This window comes from Doryrhamphus excisus, chromosome 17, assembly GCF_030265055.1.
Source record: "Doryrhamphus excisus isolate RoL2022-K1 chromosome 17, RoL_Dexc_1.0, whole genome shotgun sequence".
NCBI classification, from domain to species: domain Eukaryota; kingdom Metazoa; phylum Chordata; class Actinopteri; order Syngnathiformes; family Syngnathidae; genus Doryrhamphus; species Doryrhamphus excisus.
In genome coordinates, this window is record NC_080482.1 from 3,888,292 (window position 1) to 3,914,044 (window position 25,753).

The following is a 25,753-nucleotide window of genomic DNA, read 5'->3' on the forward strand; positions in this document are numbered from 1 at the left end:
TGGATGAAGTGATGGACAATGATGGTCCAGTTGATGCATATGATGAGGCCTTGGAGGAATCCTGGAAGGTCTGTTGACTAACTTGGATGGATTAATCTTCAGCATGTTAGAACAGTTTTTGGTGATGCTGGAGTGGAACACCTTGATCATGTTTGCTATATTCTGGCCCACAGATGCCGTATACCAACAGACACATGCGTCGCTTCAAGTGTCGCTTCTGCTGTGGCTGCTGCAAACGTGGTGTCTGTGGACTGTGCTGCAGGTTCTGAGCAGTCCATCATTGACATCTATGTTGTTCATATTTTTTTGCGGCTTTGGAGTATTTTAACAGCTAATCACATATAAAAGCATCATTTTGGTCCCATTATATTGATCTATTTGTCATCTCGTTTACTAATGTGGTGTTTATACCTAGTAAGTCAAGTTGGCAATAAAATGAATTAATAACCTCAAGTCATTTTTTTAAATCCACGTCGAAGTTGAATGCATGAAAAATAATTATTACCTCATGAAAAAAATACAAGTAACGAACTTAACTTTTATTAATAGAAAAATCGAAAACATTTTGTTAACATGATTCCAGAGGTGTCACAGAGATGCCATATCATCTGAGAGGGTAATGGGTTGCTGTCACACTAGCCAATCCTCCCAACAAACTCCAATATTTTATCCTTTTTTGTCATTGCCCTCTAGATTAAATAGTTTCCTGTAAATTTCCCGTAAATAAAATACTTGTTTTTGCTCCTGTAGTTCATGTCTTGAACTAAAAGATCTGAAACGTGAAAGAAAAGATCGCAAGTGAAGAATGTCACCAACATTAAGTCAGATGTGCACATTCAGTGTATGCACATGATGTCAATTCTAATGATTGCTCAAGTCGTTCCATAAAAACCTGACCTTTGACTTTCAGTGCACACAGTGTGTGAACAGGATCAATGACAATGGAATGCTCCCAACCAGCCAAGAAATTCCAAAATGTTATTTACTGCGATTGCGACTGCAAGAAACTTTTTATTCTTTTTACTTTTCCACAGAATTCAAAATAAATACTGCAGAACAAAGGCCAACAGAGTGGACATGTGTCTTTCATAAATCAAGATAATCAGCTCATAAAACAGGTTTCAATGTTAAACAAACGCTGCAACATCTGTGGGTTTTTTGCAGTCACGCAATAATCTACTCTTCTTTCTTTCTTTTTTTTATTGAAATGATAAAACAGCATTGTTGTTGCTTGAAAAAAAAAATCCCTAAGCACATTCCAAGCATCCGGAATGAATATAAATACCAGCTGATTTGTCACACTAAAACGTCACTAAGCAGTGGAAAAAGCATCAAATAACAGAGAAGCGTGATCCGACCTTTTTGCACGGGTGACATTCAGCACGATATTGAGCATTAAGTTAATTTGTAAGGTTCATAAAGGTTCTATGTGTAAAAACTATGACCAGGGAAAACAGACTTGCGTATTGACAGGTGAACTTGTGGAAGCCATTGCAGCAGCAGGATGGCTCTCATGGCTTCTAAACCATATGTGTTCTTTCATGCTGCGTTCAGTATGACTGGGTTATTTGTCATAGCTGTGGTGACCGCAAAGGTCAAATACATGGTCTGGTGTTAACTAAATGCCAAAATGGTTAGGGAACACAGACACAGATGGACTGATGGAGTTATGAATGGTGAGGCAACACAGAGAGGGGTCAACATATTGCAAGTGACAAGCTTAACAACAGGAACACTGTGGTTGCTATTTAAGCCGATATGATTGCAATTTAATTTACTCTCACTCACACACACAGAAGTCCATGCACACGCATGCACATTTGCACAATATCCACATGCTCTCACTACTAGACCGGAGCCTGGCAGACTCCTGCGTTATGATCCCACTCATGCATCCTTGCAGGGGGCTGAGCAACATGCCAGGCATGACTCGTGCACAAACGGATGCCTGTTATTCACCCCCGTTAGAGCACAACCGCTGCCAAAACACACAAGGAGATACTAAAGGCGAGGAGAAGGTTTAATTCAGCCTCCTCACAACACACACTCACACACACACACTCACACATAGACTGACTCATAACCACATGAGCACACACAAAACAGAACACATCCAGGCAGCAATTAGAGGCCTGTTCATTGTTAACTCCAGTATACTTGCACCATAAATTTGAAAGCTGTTATTTCAGAAATAGATAAATAAATAAATAACACAACATTAAGTTATAAATTAAAGATGTTCATAAAGCATTCTTAGATTCTAATACAGTAGAACCTTGGTGAGCGTCATTCATTTGTTTGAGCTCTAACCCAAAAACAAACACTATAACACTACGGCTGCTTGGATACATTTTTCCCATAAGAAATAATATGACTCCAATTCATCCGCTCCATAAAGCTTACTTAGATTACGTATCCTCACTAGGGTGGCGAGTATGCTGGAGCCTGAGGTTACTGTTACCTTTGTTTTTTTGTTTTTTTTTACCATTTTTGATTAGAATGAACCCCAAATGCAGTCAGTGAAAGTTGTGAGTGCCAGCAATTTGATTAGGTGACAAGCACTATTGAATTCGATAAATATCTTGGGACCAAACAGGAATGTGGTGTTGAAGCGGAAGGTGTGAATCCCACCGCCACATTTTAGGAATAGTCATATCCTCAATGAAGGTAAATGTATCCTTAAATATTCATTCATCCCTTTCGTTTTTGTTTAAATCCAAAACTACAAAAAAAACAACATTGTTTTGTTTTAAGCTGCACAGCGAACAAGTGGTTAGCGCACAGGCCTCACAGCTAGGACACCCCAGTTCAATCCCAACCTCGGCCATCTCTGTGTGGAGTTTGCATGTTCCCCCTGTGCATGTGTGGGTTTTCACCGGGTACTCCGGTTTCCTCCCACATTCCAAAAACATGCTAGGTTAATTAGCGGCTCCAAATTGTCCATAGGTATGAATGTGAGTGTGAATGGTTGTTTGTCTATATGTGCCCTGTGATTGGCTAGCGACCAGTCCAGGGTGTACCCTGGGATAGGCTCCAGCACCCCCCGCGACCCTCGTGAGGATAAGCGGTAGAAAATGAATGAATGAATGTTTTGTTTTATGTTAGTTTTATACAGGAGACAATGGCAGGTTCTGTTTGCCAGTTTATTAGCAAGCAATACATTATGAACACATTTGTACTCATGCAGAGTACTAATAACATGAGTGACAAGACCAGCGCTGTATTGTACACTAAGCGGAAAATGTATGCACTCCTAAGCAAAATTTGTGAATAAATTTTATAACACATTAACCAGGGCGGATGTAAAAAATATCTACAAAAAAAAGACCAATAAAAAGACTAAAATATCAAAGACTGATTCACATAAAGGAATAATTCCATATACTATGAGCCGATATGGAAAAAGTCATCATAGGAAGACAAATAAACATGTAACAAGCACCATTATATATAACTAAGACACCATGGAATCCGGAGTGTGCCAGAAAAAACAGTCATATGTGCTTGTCCATATGTGCAGTCATGAATGCTTGCCCAACTTCCCACTCCGGCGATAATTGACAGCAGGTATGTTCAATTCAGTGTCCGACCTCCTCTGCTCGTCAGGTAGTGGGCGTGGCCTAAACACACTTAAAACAAAACAATACCCCATACAAGAACAAACCAACCACAGCAAACCAAAGCAATATCAAACAAAACATGCAACAAAATTCAAGTTCACACAAAACACGCCGTTGAAGAAACATAAAAGGCCATATTCCCACAAAAGATTTCTGTTAATGCTGCACTTCGCCACAATAGTTCCAGCCTCGTAACCGACAAATGAGTCATCACTCCTGTACAGTTAATCATTTCAACCAGCAACAGGCGAGAGACGAGTGTGAGCCAGAAACTCCACCACAGGTCACACTGTAAGCTTGTAGCCTTCCAAGTAAATACACTCTTAGACGGAGACACGGTCAACATTCATTTTCTACCACTTATCCTCACAAGGGTCGTGGGGGGTGCTGGAGCCTATCCCAGCTGTCTTGGGGCGAAAGGTGGGGTACACCCTGGACTGGTGGCCAGCCAATCACAGGGCACATATAGACAAACAACCATTCACACTCACATTCATACCTACGGACAATTTGGAGTCGCCAATTAAACTAGCATGTTTTTGGAATGTGGGAGGAAACCGGAGTACCCGGAGAAAACCCACGCATGCACGGGGAGAATTGAACTCCGGGCTCCTAGCTGTGAGGTCTGTGCGCTAACCACTCGACCGCCGTGCAGCCTTGAATAGATTAATTCCTCCCAAATTTAGGTACAATACCCTGGTTTTGGTTTCTACAGTTCTGCTTCCACTCGCTTGTTGCATCTTGAGGGACCAATCAAATTGGTAGAACCTCCTCGTGTGTAAATAAGAACAAAAGAAGATTTCCTCCACAGACCCTCCAAGTGGAGGCAACTATTGTTTCTGATTGATGGCTCTGCATTATTTGACTGTGAATGAATGGCGGTGGGTGGCTAGACATTTCGGAACAATGAAAACCCTCCATCACTCCCTACTGTACTAATACACACTAAATTCTACTTACCCACAATTCAACACTTGAGTAAATAGCCCCCCTGGAACCGGTGGAACACTGCTGTATGCCCACTTGTGGAAGCCACAACTGTTAGCCACGGTGCAAATACATCCCTTCCCAGCCCTTAGTGAGCACATTATATCCACTTCAACTGGTCTTAATATACTTTAATAAGACCTGCTTTTGATTATTTCTCCCTGGAAACCGGTAGTAACACAGCTACTCGGCACATATAAAAATTGAATGAATGGAGTGGGATTGCCAAAGAATCAGGAGGGGGAAAAAAAGAATCCTTGTAGATTTGTTCATAGCAGCTGGATCATGAGCCCAATATAATGCTTGTGCCCATGGCTCTGAAAGTACCACTCTGAGTAACTACAGTATATGCCCAGCCTGTAATGTTTTTAAGGTGTGTAGTATGATTCAGCTCAGGCCATAAAGCATACGAGCAAACTCATATGTCACATCCTGTGTGGAAGGACATGGCGGTTCAATTACCCTCTTGGGAAAAGGGACAATGGTTAATGTGTTGTATTTGGAACCTAAATTTCACAGCAACACGGGCAAAGAACTTATTGCACCCGCGGGTGAAAAAGTACACCGATTTGGAGAGAAATGCTTTCAGTTCTATGTAACGGATGGTTATAAAGAATCAATGTCCCCAACGCACCTGCTGTTAGCAAGCTGAACCGCAGAAATGCTTCCTCACATGTAAAAATAACGGATAGAGCTAAGGTCATTACTTTAATTGATCCCGAAGGAATCTAATACCAATGTGAGCATTGCCTCAATGCCAATTGCATGTACACCCAGATATAGAACATTATTTGAGAGTGATTATTGTCATTAATGTGTAATGGTGTCAAAAACAAGTATAACTGGAAGAATTTAAATTCTCGTAAAAATTACGTGGGGATTCCAATTTAAAAATGAATTCAAAATGTCCTGTTGATGCATCGACTCGTCTGAATGAGCTGAACATTTCCATGTTGAAATAGGTTGAAGCCGTTGTGGGAGTACTTTGTAGACAAAAATCAGTGCCGTTTAAAATGCTGGAATGTAAAAATTTTGAATTATTGTTGAAAATATATAAATATGTTGAATAGTTGCACGAGCACTGAAGATTGAACCAGCAACCATCAGGTTGGGAGATGACCAATTTACCACCGAACTGATATCACCCTGTATAATGTAATCCTACAGTAATGAGAGATGGAAAATTATTTTCCACCAATAGGGGGCACCAAAGAAACTACTCATTATTTTTAATGGGAAAATTATCGCCGAAAATCGGAAAATGTGGAGTGAGAGTTGAAAATTAATACAAAAATTTACCAAATTATTAAAAAAAAAATTTTTTTTAATGAATTAAAAAAAACATCCCTCAATGGCACACACCACAACAAAGCTAAATTTGATTTATTTTCTTTTGCATATTCAATAGATTTTCAAGAAATAAGAAACAATATAATATTGACTTACTTTTTACCTGGTAACTAATACTTACATTTTTGATTTATTAGTGATGTGCAACTTGGTGGGTTGGTTGGTTGGTGGAAACGACTCCACCCGACTAAATGCGTAAATACAAGCCTGAATTTTACTCAGTAAAGGAAATCAGTGGCAACACAATTCAGTTACTTTTCATGGAAAGTAATTAGTAGCTATAACTAATTACTCTTTTGAAGTCATTTGCCATACACTGGCAATTAGAGAGTGGTGCATGTCCAGTTCTTCAGATAATCATTTTACAATTTCCTTTTTTTAAATGTTCCTTTTGAAAAGGTGCAGCAGAATAAAACTGTCACAGATCATTTGCTTTTACTGTAAAAACATTTATTTGGGAGATTAACAAGCAACGCCATATTAGCTCATTCAAAGTCGACTTTTGCAGGATTATATTTTAGTTTTCAAAACATACATTTTGGCCGAGGCCCACAGCTGACCAGTGCGATTCCAGATTTCCGTCAACTCAAAGGCCAAGAGGTGATTCATTATAAAAACAAATTATAAAAACACGTAAAATCCAGTGCAAATTTAGTTTCCAATAATTGCTGGCTACATTGGAACAAATGTGTCACTTGTGCCCTGACTGCAAACTAACAGGATGGGAATGTAGAGCAGAGCTCCCGAAGCTCATCTTTTACCCTCTTGCTGTCTTTCATTGTGTACAGTAGAAGCACTTTAGCACAAGTAACCTGCTGTAAAGCACAGATTGTTATCACTGCAGAGCCCCCTGGGTCATTTCCTCTTTGTGGTTACACTTGTTGGGCCTTTGAACTCCTGGATAATAATAGGACTCAACGCAACTAATGAAAACGCTCCCTGTAAGATTAAAAGACAGCTTCCGTTGCAGCCGACTAACCACGTTTAGCATTGAAACACACACAGTTTACAGAAGTGGTTTTCACAGAGATGACTATTCCCTTTAATGTGGATAACTGCGAACCCGCTTATCACAGCGAACGCCACCGGTGTCGTTTTTCCAATAAAGGCAGAGGTACGATGGTGACAGTAAAGTCCTCCATTCATGTGGGATGCATTTTTCAATCACTTATTTGTAGCCTCTATCTTTTTCCTTCATAAACTCCACAATGTGTGATTTAATGGTGGTCTTGTTTTTCTTGAATCCACTTCAGTGCACTTTTTCCTCCATAAGCCTTTAAGGCTTACTCTCCCAGTCTAGAGGAGTGATAGTCTGGCCCAGGGGATGACATCTGGGTATCACTCATTAACTCATAACCAGCAGCAGATGTCTTTCAAAACCACTACTACATGTGAGCCCATCTTCTTCATCGGCAACATCTTTGCTTGTGTGATGCAGTTCTTGGAAGAAATATAAATACTTCTAATAATTAGGTAGTGAGAATACTGAGAAATGGGAGCCAAAGCATGTTCCTATTTTACCAATAATTAAGCTCAGTATATTTTTATTGCTTCATTTAAAATCTCAACTCCCTAAAGTCTCCATTTTTTTGGGCTTGGCAGATATCTAATTGTAAATTTTCCACACACAACGTTTCTTACAGAGCTGTGAAGTGCAAAGAGCTGGTAAAAACTATTTTCATTTTTCTTTGGGCCAATATCATATGACTCATATGACTTTACGAAAGAAAAATATTTGCCAGATCATTTTTTTCAGTTGTTTTGACAAGTGATGGTGGATGGAATGGCTCTGGAGATTAATCCGACACAAAGCTCAAGCTTTTTAGGCTGTCGAGCAAAAGACACAAAACGGTAATGGTAATGGCAATGGCAATGGTAATGGTAATGGTAATGGTAATGGTAATGGTAATGGTTTCATTTTATTTGAACATGCTTGCAAGCTATAATGGAATACGTCCAAGTGTCCAAATGCATGTTCTGTGCAATGCTGCCCAAAAACTGAAACAGCTTACAAAAACCGAGGCTAAATTTTCTACAAAAAAATGAATCAGAAAGCTGAGTTTTGGCTGCATTCCATAAAACGGCAGTATTCATCCGCAAACACCAGAAATGTCTGTCAAGCGTACCTTCCTCAGTTTTGTAGCATTTGGCAGAATGTGACCGGAGCTTATAGACATTGTGATTCATTTTATTTCTGTCAGCAGTCACATCATCAATAAACATCAGTTATACCGTTACATTAGCGGCCATGCACGTCCATGCCGTGACACTGCCTCCATGTTTGACGCATGATCTGGTATACGTTTTGAATCATGAGCTGTTCCTTTCCTTTCTATACTTTTTTACTACCACCATTCTGACACAGGTTGACCTCGGTTTCAGAAGAATCTGAATCCAGAACAAAGGAACAATGGAGGCTTAATTCACTTCATTCAAGACATTTCTTGATTCTAGACTTTGATAATGATACACAAGTACGCTTGCCAAAATATTCTGAACTTTTTGCGTAACAGCCTTACTCGCTGTAAACGATATTCGATCCAGGATAACTTCACTTTCTTTAATCTGTTTTTTTAGAAGCCATTATGAAGAAGTCTGTTGACATCGTCCTTGCGATTACTTATTCACACAAAGACGTTCTTTGTAAAAATGTATGCTCAACAGCAGCCGTGTAGTCAGAATGGTACAATCTTATCATGATACTCTATTTTTATACGATTTGACAGCATGACCAGTCCAGGGTGTACCCCGCCTTATTATCCAGCATACCTCTGCGACCCAAATGAGGATAGGATGCATTGACGGCGAGACTGAGCGAATCGTCCAGTAGTCGATTATTCTAAGACACCCCAAGTAAAACAAAGTTATCACAAGTTGATGCTAAAATCGTGCCATTTTAGACATTGCTCTTTTGTGTGGAAAATAGAGGTGACTTGAATGAACCTTAGTAGTTGTCGTTACTAACGGACATCTAATAGTTTGACCTTGATGGTCAGAGTGCTCATGATTGCAGCCCACAGTAGTGTGGTGAAGAATAATGGAGGATGAATGCAACTGGAACTGAGCACTGCTACTGATGTGTTAAGGTAGGGATAAAAATGAGAAAAAGACCGTTTTACATTTGTGGTTGTCCACTCGTCCACTGTCACAGTGGCGAGGTAAGAGGTGCCATGACGCACATGCTTTAATGACGGAAAAAGTTCTACCTATTTATTTAAATAAATGAGTTATCATCATTAATGGGTAATTAAAACCTCATTTCAAATCCTTTGGTTGGAACAAATGTTTTTGAAATCACATCAATACTGCAACAAAGTAAGACAAGGAAGCACTTTATAGTTTAGCCACATACTGTATATTAGAGACAGACAATAACAAAAAGTCATCATCATACAGTCACATGAAATGTTTAATAAAACACAATGTACACATATGCAGTCCTATGACCATACATTTGCTGGCATCTAATTATTAAACTCAGAATATATCAAAGGAGAGTCGTATACGTCATTTTTGCTTCTTCTTTGAAACAGTGAAATCAGTAGATGTGGTCGACTGGATGGAATACAACACTAACATCGGAAAAAAAAGGCTTTTCAGATATGCGCATTATGACAAACTCAAAGAATACTGAATCATATTAGAGTAACAGTATGAGGCAAAAAATGGCATTGAACAATAAAGTAAAAAACGGAATTAATAAATAAATCAAATATAGACTATATAAATGAAATAGCTATGTGACGGCTATGTTTATTATTTGTTTTTAATCATTTGAATCTGCAGGTTGGTATTACAGCCTTTCACCTCTACAACATTTAGAATGCTGAACGAGTCAATAATGAAAATACAGTAAGAAGCTTTCATTATTAGATAAACTATGTACACCTGTATCTCTTGCCATGCTAAGAACTAAATTTCATAGTTTTTCTTATCCACACTATACAGTTAGAGCATACAGCGGCCTGAACGTAAACAGTTTGTGCTGAGAATAAAATACTTTGCAACTATGCATGGTAATTTCTTTAATATTACTCTCACAAATGTACAGAACATAAAGGCCACACATGGGAGCACTCCATTTCCATTTCGACGGAAAGGTGAGGGTAGCTTTTACATAAATATAGGAACAAAATACAGTCTCTTTCACCTCAGGTTCTGTCTTCTTGGCCGTCAGCCTCACTTTCCTCAGCCCAATCTCATACCTCTTCCTCTTGCCTGCTTTTCTCTCCTCGGTCAGGGGTGCTCGCTGAACCCCCTTACCTTCTCCGCCCTGAACCATATACCTTGCCAACTCCCTACGTTTCCTTTCCACCTCCTATTTGGCTCACCCACCCGTGCAGTCTTTGCTTGCCCCTCCGTCTTCCATACCCTGGACAGTTAATGACATTGTTAATGACGGGAAATGAGTTCACTAATGTCAACTGTAAAGGTCCACAAGGCAAGGCGTAGGGTGGGGTTGCAGGAATGAAGTCACCTGGCTGAACAGTGCAGCCAAGGGGAAGCAGCAGGAGGCAGGGGTGTATGAAGTATGTGTTTAGTGGGTTGGTACGGATATTCTATATTAAACACACATTTTTGCAGTGGCGGATTTTTCGAGTCATGGCGACGTTCAGGTAGGTGAGGGGGTGGGACTTTGGTGGAGGCAGGAGAGGTTGTCGGTGTTTGTGATATTTGTCAGTCAGAGCATGGTTGCAGCTAGCAGCTTCGCGTTGGTTCTTGGTTCGATGTTGAGTCTGTCGTTTTAAGCCCTCACTGGGTGGAACGTGCGGAGGCCAAGTGGTCGCTGTGTTGGTTCTGGGCACGAAACCGCAGCCGCTGCTTGTTCTTCTTCTTTGGTTCTTTTGATCGGTGCTTCCCCGAGCCTCCTGGGAAAAAAAAAAAAGATCGGGAAGTGTTAGCTCATATTAATGCTCAGCTTTGTGTTGAATAAACACAATGTGTTTATCAGTGGAGAAAAGTACAGAACTTGTGTAGCACCCTTCCCCAAGGGTCAATCCCTCCCAGGTTTCCCACTGGGACAAGGAACTGCTAGGAACTGAAATCTACTCCCATGGAAGCATGTGTGGTGTACCTTTTGTACACTCACACAACTTGCAACCGGGAAAATGTTGGCTATCGAACCAGAAGGCTGCAATATGGCTGCCAAGGCCACAAACAAGATATCAAGGTGTGTTTGTGTGGGTGTGTGAGGAAGATTTATGCAAGGCAGAGTCAGTGTTAGGTAATTTAAGGTAAAATAAAATCTAATGGGCCGTGGAAAGTAGAGATGATGAGACCCGAAATGGGTGTTGATGGAGAACACAGAAACAGGGCACGCCACGGATCATTTAGTGGGGAAGCAAAAGGAAATGGTGGACAAAATAAGTCTTGGGAAGGCTTTCAATGGCTTACTCTGGGTCTCATTATTGCACTTGTTCAAGCCCTTTCTCACGAAAAAATAGGTAACCGTGTGTAAAATGGCATTATCTCTAATTGCCTCCTTATATGTGCTTACACTTGGCCTTTTATGCACCCCGAAAATACGCCGAGTGCCCATTGCTGGAGTGAAATTTGCACTTGTTTAAGCTGACACGCAATGGATAATACAGATGCATGCAAACATCAAACCATCTCAGAGCTATTTCCTGCAATTAATCTCAATTGGTTATTTTGAGTCACATTGCCAATTTGAGCCACGGCTGTAAAGCTTCTCACACACAGCTTACCCTGTGAGAACAACATTCACATCAAAACTGTATGCCCTGACAGGGAAGAATGTGAGCGGAAAACTGTGTAAACTTGCTCAACTGATGCCACTTTAGATTTTTAGCACGAGAATGTTACTTAAAGCAAACCTGGACCTGAAAGGCGTTTGGCTGATACCAGAATTTTCCAAGCCATTTAAAAAGACAAATTTCATTCTAAACAGTGTTGCTAGGTGCCTGGTAAACAACACTTTCAGTGGATCAAGTCAAATTCAATTACATTTGACAGCTATAAAGACACTGGTGCACCATTAAAACTTCGCATGAAGCTCAATTCCTTGGAAACATGATTACATTTATGGCAACCGAAAGAAATGTAAATAAAAATGAGTTCTCTTTTTCAGGTCTACAATGACGAGTTGTATGCCATTCTATACCCTCATCAAGCTTCTGACCTCCAGAGGTGTTACTTGCAGATTAATGTCCGGGTAGTTAAATCTGATACTTGTTGATTTGATGAATCGAGTAATTGTTTAAATCAATATGAGCCAAATACAAACAGTTAGTTGTTTGGTCCAGAAAATAGGCAAAAATACATCACTGTTTTACAAAGTCAAGTATGATGTGCATGATTATCATGTTTTGCTGAAAACACAACTAAAATTTCATGAATGGCGAAAAAACTAAAAAAATACAGAAACCTGTAGTTAACTAGTTTCAAACAAGACCGTGATTAGTGAATCTCTGCAAAGTCGAAGTCTTTCTTTACAACTGGGATATTTGATAGTCATAGAAAACCTGCTCTTCCAAACATTATACATTATTAGAGCCCTCTAGACATGATTAACACCCCTATAGTCACATTTACATTGGTATCACCCAAATAATCCATATAATCAGAGAAAGTAAGCCATTTAAGACAGAAATAATGCTTGCACTCATGAGTCACAGTAAATGTGTCCCGGTGCTGCTAGGGCACAGTGGGTGTTGGACAGGAAGTGACGTCGAGGGTACAAATTTGTTTCCTTCCTCACCAATTACTGGCAACTAGTGACCAATGAGGAATACTACATCCACAATATGAATATGTCTTTTTAATGTCTTTATTTTGTATTTTAATTAATTTTGACATTATTATGACCAGCTGGGATAGGTTCCAGCATACCCGCAAGTAAGGATCAGGTGGTGGATAAACATTATTATGCTAGAAAATGTTTAATTTAGGCAGACAATGTGGAGTTTGCTAAATATGCATATTTTGTTCTAACAGGCCGTAACCATGAAACAGCATCTATTTTAGTAAAACAGTGATAGTGTGACGCTGCGAAATTTGAACCAGCATGTGGCAAGGGAGAACTCTATTCACAATTGAGAGGCTGAAATCTGAGGATATTTATATTTTTAAATAAAAAACAATAAATTGAATTCCAAAATAGTTATTGATTAAATGGATAATAGTAACCAATCGTTTTTGCAGCTGTGGTGCAGAATAAACAACATCAAAGAACTGCTTAGTTTCTCAGCTTTAAAATGTTTGTTTTCTGGACTGTGTTCCATTTTTTCACGACTCATCCATGAAGGAATATCTGTCTAAAACAATGTTGATGACAGCGCCACTGCAACGTACAAGTCAAACTGGCATCCTGCAAATGGAATACTGTATAAAACATTCTGCTAAGTAGAAGAGGAAGTTATGGAAGCAATTACAGAGAGAATACAAATACACCCCATGATTTGATCTCTGATGCTTTCCAGTCATCACTTCGAAATAGTAATGCTACAAATCAGTCTGGGGCTTTTAAAGATATTGAAAGGAATTTGACAATTTCCACTGTGGCTGGTAGCTTCACTCTTCACATAACCTTGCAATTATTCGTACTGGATTAATGCAAAATATTGAGACATTTGGCCCAAACTCTGCACAGTAACTGATGACACTACCCCAACGCAGCAATTACAGACCGCATGTCATTACTCAAAGTTCTCAGCGTTGGCAGCTAGAGGGCAACCAATCTCCACATAAACCCCTTCCTCCTGCTTCTGATACAATCAGGGATGATCTAGCATATCTGTCCAAGAACTTCCATTTACCCGGACTCCCTCCCACTCCCCCAGGACACCACACATTCTGTACTCTTTCATCATCTTATATTTAAAACCGATGTAATCACTTAATCTGATTACCGGAGTTCATGGAGGAAGTTGTTTCATTTACCTGGAAAGAAATGATTAGGTGCTTTCAAAACTAGGAACACATTGATAAATCATATGGAAAGTAAAGATGATTTTGTCTCGGAAGGCACATAAAGTGTTTTTATAATGTAATTGGAACATAAAGAATTGAATCAAAAGCGAATGGCTTTTATGAGAAAAGTAAAATCCCCTGGATGCTACGTCTTTCCGTTCTGGCTGCATTTACTATCACCACAGCGAAGCCTATTTCACCAATGTTTGGTTTTCCTTTACAGATACAATCTTTTTCCTGCCAGCTTGACGTTTGTGTTTGAGTTGCAAACGAACGTATGAATCAAACAAATAAACAAAAAGCGCAAATCAAAATGTTTTATATTTAAAATCAGAAGCAGAGCTTGTGGTATGACCTTTTGTTTATTGCTGTCAAAAATGACGTTTTGTGGAATTCTTTTATGTGTGTGTGTGTGTGTAACATGAACATAATGCCTGTACACCACAGTTCCAAAGCTCCTATATCATGTACTTGAGAAATATGTTTTGCAAACATATCCGTTGGCAAACCAACAAACAAAAATATATCATAACTTCTATAAACTGCATAACTTCTCCACAATCAGCATTTACAGTACAGTTTTTCCGCTTCTGCGCCTAATTTTCCTTCTCTTTTTCCCCTCTGTATGCCTCAGCGATGCTATTTGAGCCTCTCTGCGATAATCGAGACAAATGCATGGAAGAGATCCAACGTTACTGGCTATTACAAGTATCATATTATTGCTTTGCTGTGCTGATTAATAGATCCTTGCAGAACAGCACAATGGCGGCATGTCAGACGGAGGCACTTAAAGATCAGCTATATGAATATCCATGACATAGAAAGGCATCAGTGTCATTGCTAATATCTTTGAGATAAAATCTTACATGCAGGAAAGTTTGGATTGTGCGGAATGTTGCTCTATTCTCACAAAAATAGGAGTATGCTAGGCAATCTTTATGCATTTTACATTGTTTTCACATTTAAAGCTATAATGGTCTATTCATCCATCCATTCATTTTCAATACCACTTGTCCTCATGACTGATCGCCATCCAATCGCAGTAAAATTATAATTATTCTCTATAAAACATGGTTGCAACCTGCGAAAAAATGGCAAAGAAACGATTATCGGAGCAACCAAAATGATTTCAACAGTAATGGCAGCATTGCAAGAATCGAAGGCATAATCTTACCTCATTGCGTGCGGTTTGAGAAAAATCAATGGCTGACCTCGAGAAGGCATTAGGACATACGGTAAATGGGATCTTATACTGCTGTAAACTCTCCCCCGTTCTCTTGTTACACTGGCGTTCCACTTGGCGCAGTCAGCCAATTAATAACCTTCCTGGGACAAAAGGAAGGCTTGACATGAGATAAATTTAAAAATAAATTTGAAGTGGCGGACTGCGCAAAGGTAAAGTCACATTTTTTTCAGCAGCTCATCTCTTCCATAAGCAGGCCATAACAGAGGCTATCATTTGTGAGGGGAAAAAGAGAACTGCTGGCGCCAGTGAGATTTGATTTCAGTGGCAGGAATTGGATTAGCAGCTATTAAGGGCCTCCTCACACATACATTTGTAATGTTGTGAAGGGAAAAGGAGACGTAGCCAGGCAAGGTACTCTTTACTTACGTACCGGCAACGCAACTGTCTGGGAAAAGGTTACATCAACTGACACTCTAAATGCCGACGAAGATTCATAAGTGGCGCACGGCGGGGTAACAGCAGGTGAATTTACACCATTGCTCGATTTGCTTTAAGTCTTCGCTACAGAATATTGACGAATACAAAGAAAAATTACAATATTTTGGAAACAGCTGCTGGAAAACTAAATGAGCCTCTTGATAGGAGAAGCAATTATTGACAAGATGCTCTTCTTGCCAACCAACAGACAAGTAGCTCTCTGCACAATGTCACTCAGCTCTAACAAGGTTACTCTGTGTCACACTCTTTCATTCACTCTCTCACGTTGTCCTTCTCGTTCCTCGCCCACGTGCTGGGCCAATATGATTCAAATTCAAAACGCTAATTCTGGTATTAGTGTGCTTTATTGCCGTCTTATCCTGATGGCGATTATGCGAAGGGATTAAAATACAGGTTAGCTCACCGCTCCACTTTTTCATGGTTTCTTTTACTGACAATAAGTTAAAGTGAAAACCGGCTTGGATTAACATCTCTAAGCGGAAAAGTCCCGGTTAAACATGCATGAATGACGAGGTGATTAATACGGCAAATAGTCAGTGCGGACAGCCGGTTGTTCCCCCTCTAAGGAGAGCCTATCATAGCAACAACAGTCAGCTTCGACTGGTCCAAGAAGGCTGCAGAACAGAAGATGACCTTGCACATTAAAGTTGTCCATCAGACTGCTCTGTGTTAAAAGTGACGCTCCGCTGCATTTAACGTGATGTTAACTGTTCCCTTGTGGTATTTAGGTTACCACCTCTGACTTGACTGTTCAAAGTAGGTATGATGGAAAAAGTTTAGTGTCTTCCTGGGCGTTTCTTGTTAATGTTATAAATATCGAGGCGGACTTGACGCATTTCTTAAAAGAAGAGACTCAATTGGGCCATTGTGTACTCACAATGAGCTCATCTCACAGTGACATGAACAGTGGAATACGTGCAAACACAAATACGAACATCAACTTCGAGACCTAAAACATTAATGTTCTGATGAACCCGTTCATGCTGAGAAGCTTTCATGTGATGAACTGTTATAAATCAAGACTGGGAAGACTGGATTGGTTGTACTGGTTTTAGGAATACCCCAAAAGGTTTGGAGCAGGTAACTGTGATACTGTAACTCTGAAACTACATCTAGTTAGGATCGTCAGAACCACACTGTAGGTACTATACAGTACATTTGTCCGAAAATTTACTGAGCCAAGTATTCCCCAAAGTATATCCCCAATATTCCCCAAAGCAAAGTCCCACTTCCTTTGGGCACCTGTTGCAGTGGTACTCTTCAGTCGGATGGAGTATCTGGGGATGTAGGATCTTCTTCAACGACACTTTGACAAGTCTGGGAAGAACCCAGAGTAGGACCAACCCTAACACAGCTCGGGTTACTGAAGATCAATGGCAAGCTCAACACTTGTGACTCCATGTGACCCATGATCATAAATCATAAACCATTAAACGCTCTCCGTAAACATGACGACAAGAGATAACTGACTTTGAGCCTATTTGATGACTCTTTTGGTTTATTTATAGAAAAATATAAAGTTTTAAAACAGCATAAAATGTATGAAGACACACTAAGTTAAGTGACTGATGCTCACTGATCGAACCATGTTCAAATGCTAGAAAATAAGCATCCATACACTCACAGGACACGTTTTCAACATTCCTCTTGGAAATTAATGTCTTGTTTCCTGCCATTACATGATCTTAACAACAACAAACAAATGACTGATCGTGTTGACTGATATGATGGATGTCGAGGGGTCTTTCATTTTGTCAGTTGAAAGTGACGTTGAAAAAGAAAAGTATATTGAGTTCAGCTGCACCATGTGCTGTCACCCATTGCAGTTCATACTCAGTTGAAGGAAGTTAAAACGGGCCCCACACAGGACCAGATGGTTTCTTCCATCCCATGCAAAGTTTATTAGTTTAAAGCTACACTCTGCAAGATGTATATGGAAAAATATACCTTGCTTTTCATCACAAAATCAGAACGTGGTAATTCAACTGGGATTACATCCTGTGTTGGGGTGCAATATCGGACAACAAGAAAATAATCTATGAGGAGTTCGATCCAAAGACGATGAATTTTCTACTCTTTTGAAGGTGTTAATGCTAGGCGGATTTAACTACAATATTACACCAAATTCTGGCTCATTCTGCATGCATCTTCTTGTTTTGGTTTTCACGTTTGTCTGTCTTCTAAATGCAGTGGTTTGTCACAACCGATGGTGTCATGAGGGTAAGCAGTCAAGCAGCAAACAGCCATTAACGACAGGCCTGCTGAGCCCGATGCGTCTGCAAACCACAGGACTCAGAAACCAGTGCAGCCCCCGCTGCGGTTTGCTATCTACCGACTGACTCATCGACACATCTGGGCTTAAGTATACACGGGCACTTGGGTAAATGAGGGATAATTAGCCTTAGTTGACTTTAATGAATAGTTTAATGTTGTGTTTCATTTCGGATGAGCAAAATATAAAGCTCGGCACTTATCAAAGGGAGGACGGTATTGCTCCTGAGGGCGTGCTGCTCTTTTGGCTCTGTTAGGTTTGTATTTGTTGAACGGATGGAGGCAAAGCAAAGTGATCTTAACTTAGCTAGAGCACATGAGGGAGTGGTTACAATTTGACCACAGATTTAAGGATTGGCAACACGCTGGGATACACAGTAGCAAATTGATCATTCTGCCTCGAAAGTTACGACAGATGTGAATGCTGTCATTACTCAAATGCACAGAGCGAGCTCGAGCGCTGCATTTCAATTCCTTCAATATCAATAGGAGCAGCTTTGATCTTCTCATTATACACAGATGCTATGATATAATGCAGGAAATATATTGCAGAGTTGGGGTCGTTCATCAATTTGTACAGTATATTGAATTCAGCTTATTACATTAGTCATTTTCAACAGGAACAAGATCCAGTTAGGACTTATTTGTTCTGTCGGATCTTAGATTACAATTGACTGAAATGAATCTTGAAATGAATCTTGACATTGCAGTGATGTAACGGTATCTGCAGTTTCAACTAAAGAATGTATCATCTCTTCATGAGGAAGTCATGATTATACCCCAAATATGACAATATAGACAGATAGGAGAAGAACAGTTTTACATTTGCAATATTCATCTTAGAAGGCTGCACGGTGGTCTAGTGGTTAGCTCGCAGGCCTCACAGTAAGGAGACCCAAGTTCAATTCCACCCTTTACCATCTCTGTGTTTGCACGTTTCCTCCCACATTCCAAAAACATGCTAGGTTAATTGACGGCTCCAAATTGTTGATAGGTATGAATGTGAGTGTGAATGGTTGTTTGTCTATATGTGCCCTGTGATTGGCTGGCCACCAGTCCAGGGTGTACCCTGCTTCTCGCCCAAAGACAGCTGGGATCGGCTCCAGCACCCCCGTGACCCTCGTGAGGATGAAATGAATGAATTAAACTTAGAGTGCAGCCCTCAGAATGCGTAGCCATGCCTTTACGTAAGCAGGGGGGGTCGACCATTCATGAAGGGTCCGGGCCGGGGAATTTACTGGGCTCAGCCAAATTTCACCAACGGCGATTCCCGCTCCCAACATTCACCGTCATTTGCAATCGTAAATCTATTTACTTCTAGCAATCGTGTGACATAACACAGAGATTATGGATGTTCCCACCACTCAACTTAGTATTCTTCATTTCTATGTGTGTACATTGTGACTCCCTAATTCCACATGGACTGCATCCTTCTGGTCTCTGTTGGACTGTAAATAAATGAAGCAGGAAATTGCCTGGCATGATTTTACGCACAAGGCCTTTCATCCCGTCTTTTCTCTACTGGGAAATTTCAGGAGGAAATCCTTCACATGTTTGGACATGAGCACAAGTGTCCCAAAACAGACTCTAACGAGAGAGGAGCCACGCTAAGTCAGATGGGCTTAGACACTAAAACAGAGATGGGGGCTGCCAGGATCATGCAGCAATCCCTGTGCGATCGTTGGTGATGAGGGAATAAAGTCAGGCTGATGCTTTTTGTTTTCTTTGATTGTTGTGCTTACTCTGGAAGGCGCTGCTCGGTCTCCTTTGGTCATCTCACTGATTGAACATATTGTTCGATAAAAATAGCTCTTTAGTTCACAGAGTTGTGGAAGAGAGGGGGTGTGTGTGTTTGATGTATTAGCAGGGCTGCTGCTACACAGGGAGAAAGGAAAAGCCAATCCAGGAAGGGCCTGATCCTCTTTAAGGCCTGCGTTGTATCAACCACTTGTCAAACACCAGGCAGACGGACAGCTGAGTGGCTGTGGCAGATCTGATCACAGACATGTCCAGCACATCTATCCAGGCATGGCTCTCCCAACCCTTGTCAATAATCCCCCTTTCGTCTCACTCAAACACAAACAACTGGTCTCGGGGCATATGGCAGACATTTTCTTGTTGGTTTTAGATGTGTATGATTACAGTGCAATTTCAACGGTCATTTCAGGGTCTCACCTCGATGAGGTTTGTGCACCCCAGAAGGAAGCAGACTCTGTCTGAGATACAGCAAAGGAAGGGGAAAGGAATCAAATTATAAGTGGAACCTAAGATCCCACTAATCCAGAAGAAATTTCCAAGGCCTATTGGGATCACAGACCTGAACCTTGCCACCCAACAAGAAAGAATATTTATGTAAAAAGAGATTTGATACGGTACCAAGAAAGAGTGTTGTTAGTTGACAGTAATCACTCAATCATGTTGTGGGTTTTGCTTATCACTCAGCTATGTACTTCTATGGACCACCGGTCTTTCAACCGACTTCAAAGGAAGACCAGCAGGGAACTTTACCAACTCCTAATTTGAGTTCTGCAAAAATCAATACAAGTTTACATGTGATAGTTGGGCAATATATAATTAGTTTAAGATTGTGTATAAGGCATCTGCAGTATGAAACAGATCTATGAAAAATCTTGCTTGGTTTCTATTTCCTTTTCCAAGGTTCTGTTTATCTGTCACAGTGTGTCTTTCTGCAAATTTAACACACATACTGAAGGTATTTGCTCAACTTTGCTAGCTAAAAATAAAAGCTAAAAGAAACACATAGTCTCACAAATACACACAAAAGATACTTATACACGCACCCACACAAAAAAAGGACTAACGTGACAACTGACAGTTAAGGTGGAATCATTGAGTACTCATATGACAGCTTGCTTTGCAACAAAAGAAAAGCAGAATGTTCCAGACGCCTTGATGCCCCTGCGAACAAAGGAAAGCAGAAACACCATGAAAGCGGTTCAAGCAAGGGCAGTGGCGAAAGCTGATTGGTCCAGGACTCCAGCCTCTTACACAATCTTGAGTGTATAAAAGGCCAGGCAGGGAAAGTAAGGGTGCTTTTTTGCAGCTGCGCTGTAATAATACCTGCTTACTTGTAGGCATACAGGGACTGCAGATAAGCCCGGACGTCTGTATTAGGTATTGTTGTCAGGAATAAACAATCTGGTTCTCATTCTATGATTTGGTTCTTTAATATTCCCTTATCCTCTATTTGAAACCCACTGGGAGTCCTCAGGGGGAGGATTTCTAGAATACACACAGTTCAGTTCCAAACGCAAAAATTATAAATGCTTCATGGTGTTAACAATCTCCTTTTCGGGTGACTGACACCAAACAAGACTGTTCTTCCAAGTCAAACAGAAAAAGCTCATAATCTCCAACATGCTTGCGTAAGTTGGTTGGCGTTTGTGTTTTCTGTAATCAAAAAACCTGTTAAAGTCACTCTTTTAACCTGAAATTGCTAACGTGTGACATCACCTCGGTGTTCAGCGTTTCTGTGATGATGGGAGTGCGATGCAGGGCTCTGCCTGGCCTCTACTTAGCACCATAAAGGTTCTACTTTTAGTTGTCCCCCCTGTATTTGTCACAGTGTAGTTAACACACACATACACACATGCACACAATCACAAAGTTGTGCACACAGAGAGCGGGTCTATACTTGTCACTTTGTTGTGTCTCAAAGTCTCCACCCTGGGACCTTGCTCATGGACAAGAGTGGGTTGGAAGCCAAAGTCTCGCTCTGAATCACTAGATGTAATTAAAAGCTGTAATGTCTCTATAAAAATGTCTTCCAGATATACACTGTAGTGATAGACAAGGAAGGAGGGTGGAAAAACGGCGGAGTGGAGAAGGAGCTTCTGGTGGATGAGTCTGAGTCGCTACAACTGTGTGCCAGATGTTTTCGGGCACTCATGTTCCTTCTTTTCTCCTCAACTCAGATCCATGGAAGTAGACAGCATGCGGGGCTGCTCTCAACTATGCGCACCACATCCTCCTCTATGACATGCACACTGTTCCTCGGGCAGCCTCGCTGAGATGAGTGAAATGTAACGAGCAAGCAAGTGTCATTCCGATCCAAGACCGGAAAAGAGCACAAACAGAACCAAGAAGAAGCACTGATAGTGTGGTGACTTGTTCTGCCTGTGAGGTCTGTTTTACTGTTATTCAGTGACGTTTACTTGTTTCACACAGACTGTATGAGAATGTATGCGTATGATTCCTTGTATGCATGGTGTGGGATATGATGAAAGCTTTGTGGCTGACTTGAGAGTTGGCAGCAGCTCCGGAGTGGAGGTCTGGCAGACTCGGACGATCTTGGGTTATCTAAATATGAGGTGAGAACGCCTGACACGAGGGCCTCCTTCAAACAAGTGTTAGATCGATATAGAGACGGGTGACAAATTAGACGCAAGCGGCCAGAACAGCTTCAGTATGCTTCGGCATTGATTCGACACGTTTTCTGGAACACCGTGGGAGGAATAGAAAACCATTCTTCCAAAGACATTCCCTTATTTGGTGTTGGAGAGTGCTGTCCTAAAAGTTGATCCAATATGTCCCAATTATATTGACTTCAAATGGTTTCAATTAACCATTAAACGCTCTCTGCTCTGTTTGAAACCATCTGCAGTTTTTTCTGAACTCATTTATTCAGGTTTTCTTTTAATTTGTCACCAGTTTGTGGATACTTAATAATTTGCTGACATAAAGCAGAAAGCAGTTGTTTGCAATGCAACTTCAATATTTTTAGAGCAACAAACTATGTTAAAGGTTTTATTGAGATATGTGTGGGGAGTTAACAGACAAATAATGAAACAGAATAATAATGATAAAGAGTCAAGGGATAAATGCATGAAAAATTATTTACAAATATACCGAAATAGTCTGATTTTCTTCAAGGTTTCTGTGATGGGTAGGATTTGCCATGGGGGCCTTGACTTTGACGTATGTGTCACAGGGTGTAAATACCAGCACAAACTGCCCATCGAGTGGAATACTCTCCAAGGTCCGCTTCACAGCCTTAAACGTGTCATGGGTAATATCAGCCCATATACTGCTCAGCAGGGGGAAATAGCTCCCATTTGTGGAGCATGGGATCATGAGAACATTCCGCTTCTTCACAGTATTCCTCACTAGCCAATGTGTCGTCCTCCCCCTCTCCTCCAGTTTGTTGCCATTTGTTTGTTTGTGTGTGCCTGTATTAGATGAGGGTGTTGATATCAAGCCTCATTTCCTCAGCTGTAAGACAACAATGGCAGCCCCACAGCAAACACAATGAATAAAATATAAGCCGAAATTGGCATCCTAAAAACCACAGGTGATGTTTTGGTTGTCTGATGTAATCAGGATGAATTATTTGGGTTCATCAAAAAGCTTCTGTCCACCGGAGTTATATTGCCAATGCGGGTAATAGCAAAGTAAAACAACTAAAAACTTGGTAATATTTAATGTGTTTACATGTATCTGAAAAGGTAGGTTAGTAGAACCACAATGCAACGCTAATTGGCAACCCTCTTCTTTCCTCCTGCCTGGAAACGACCAGATAACAACAATGTGGAGTATGGAGTCTCCGAGGGCATTGCTGACCCCCTTCTGTTCACCTCCCACCTTCCATCCCTCCACCCCCAATTCTTTGAAAGGTCTCCACATGTTTATGGTTCATGCCTGTGGTATGGCGATGAATGCTCCATATAAAACCAGCAGGATAGCTGGGTGTTTCTTATATTGCTTTTCAAAAGACATCTAATGACAAAATGACAGTAGCGCCGTACTTATTTTGGGTCAAAAAGTAGGGGCACTTAGTGGGAAGTTAATCAGCAGTCCCTCAGGACACCACCTCCTGAGGTTCCTCAATAGAAACTTCAACAGCACAATAGTGCAGAGAATGCTCGGTTGATGAACACTGAATGTTTCTTCCACAATGTGCTTTCAAAGAGGAGCACTCACACAACCGTGAACATAAGACACAAGAACGTTAATGAACATTTAATAGAATTAATCATCCTTGCAAGACTCGCAATGTGGGTGGTGATGAAAAGGGCTCAGGGCATGGAGTCACACTGGGACGCTAACCTGGGCCATGTTTCCACATCCAAACTATCCCGATGAAGCGGGATACTTCTGAGGTCTTCTAACTAACTCCTGTGTCAGCCCCCATGGTGTCAGCCCCCATGGAGCAGACTTATTAAATGAAGATTAAGTTGTGGCTCCCCCAGTCACAACAGGCCATAATGTGAACCACAGCTTAATCACTGTGACAGGGCAACTGCCAATTAGTGCTCTTTTGCTGTCCTGGGAAAGCACTTCTCACTGGGCTCCCGCTGTCGGGAAGAACTGATCCAGATTGTCCATGATATTAGCCAAGGCGGAGATCACAATTAATCACCATCCATCATTCCAGGATGACGGAAATCAGAGCGGGGGCATGTCATTCATTTACTCGCCCTTCCATCCAAGTATATCATCTTTCCGTAGAGCAGATCCAAGGACATTATTAATTGGAATAATATGACAAGTACAAACAGTTCATTTTTGAACAGTGATTGTGCGAGTACTCAGAAGTTTGACTTGACATTTCACCTCGACAAACATGGTCCATTAATTAGACTCAAACTAAAAGTTTGAGTTGGTTTTGGAAAAGCTGGCATCCTGGAAGCAGGTCCAAACATATCCACCGATAAGTTTCAATGAGTGGTTTTCCAGCTAAACATTGGCCTGGACTCAGATAGGATAATGTTGAATTTGTTGCAAAAAAATGTATTTGGCTCGGGTTTAAACCTCCTTGCTCAGTATCTTTATACACCGAAGTTGTCTCAAAAATGTTTCACAACAACAACACTCGGAAAAACAAAGACCAACAAATAGAGGGTCCATCAGACAAGGTGTTCTTCAGAGCATATTTGGCCTGTGCATTGTTTTACAGAAGCAGATATCTGGTAGCAGATGGTCCACAGGCGGTGGCAACCAGGGGGTCCACAGCACAGCGAATTCACCCCAGCAACACACTGACTTCAGACAGACGCTGGCGTGGATCCTGCCAGTCAAACAAATCTTTACAGGGTCTGGATCTGGATTCACTTTAGTCCTTGCCCCAGACGAGTGCAAGGGCAAAAGTCAACAAACAACTGCCCCTTTCTCTGCCACGTCCAGTGGGATTCAACATGGTTAAAGATGTTTTTCTATGTTGCCCTTTCAATAGGTAGCTATTCCAATCTTGCAGACTCTACACTCTTCTACAGTGCGACCCTAGAGTGTGTAGGATGAGTGTAAGTGATGATCTTTATGACTGTAGAGGTACTGATCATTATCATGTCTATTAACACACATGCAATGTATGACAGGATGTACTTGCGGTGGCAGCATCAAATGACAAATGATTCTATGTGGTGCGCTTGGCCTCCTTTGAGCGCCACAATAAGAAGAGTTTCTCTGGTTACACATATTAGAAATCAAATCCCTCATAAGAGCCTGATGCTCAGGTACATGTATCTAATATATTCGGGAAACCTAATTATATCTTCTATCCTTCACATCTAATTTCTGAGTTTACTGAGCAGTGTTGCCTGCCTCTTGCACAAACTGTGTAATGATCTGTATCGGGTCTTAAAAAAACCTTGACATACATATATATTTTGTTTAAATTGACGCAGATACAGATTAGCAATATTTTATATAGATGTGATTACTTTTTTGTAGGATTCGATGTTCTGAACAAATGATGTTCTGAGTTTTTGTACACAGCCTTGGTTATCATACGACCAAACATTGCACCGAAATACCGAAATATGCACACAAATTGAGTGCCCGAACATGGGATCCCAAGCATTGGTAACTCAGTCTTGTTGTGTTATTAATTCACAAGTCACCTGCTGACTCTGTAGTTATTTGCTTACTAACACAGTTACACAAATGTACT

At 40.8% G+C, this 25,753-nt stretch overlaps 1 protein-coding gene across 1 annotated transcript in view; it reads right to left on the minus strand.

Moving 5' to 3' along the window:
* Nucleotides 1-9,306: 9,306 nt before the first annotated feature.
* rspo2 (R-spondin 2) overlaps nucleotides 9,307-25,753 on the minus strand; it is a 51,509-nt gene continuing 35,062 nt past the window's right edge. Inside the window, exon 6 of the mRNA XM_058053749.1 lies at nucleotides 9,307-10,825. Coding sequence (XP_057909732.1) covers nucleotides 10,710-10,825 — 116 coding nt within the window. The 3' untranslated portion in view covers nucleotides 9,307-10,709. The remainder of the gene's footprint in view (nucleotides 10,826-25,753) is intronic.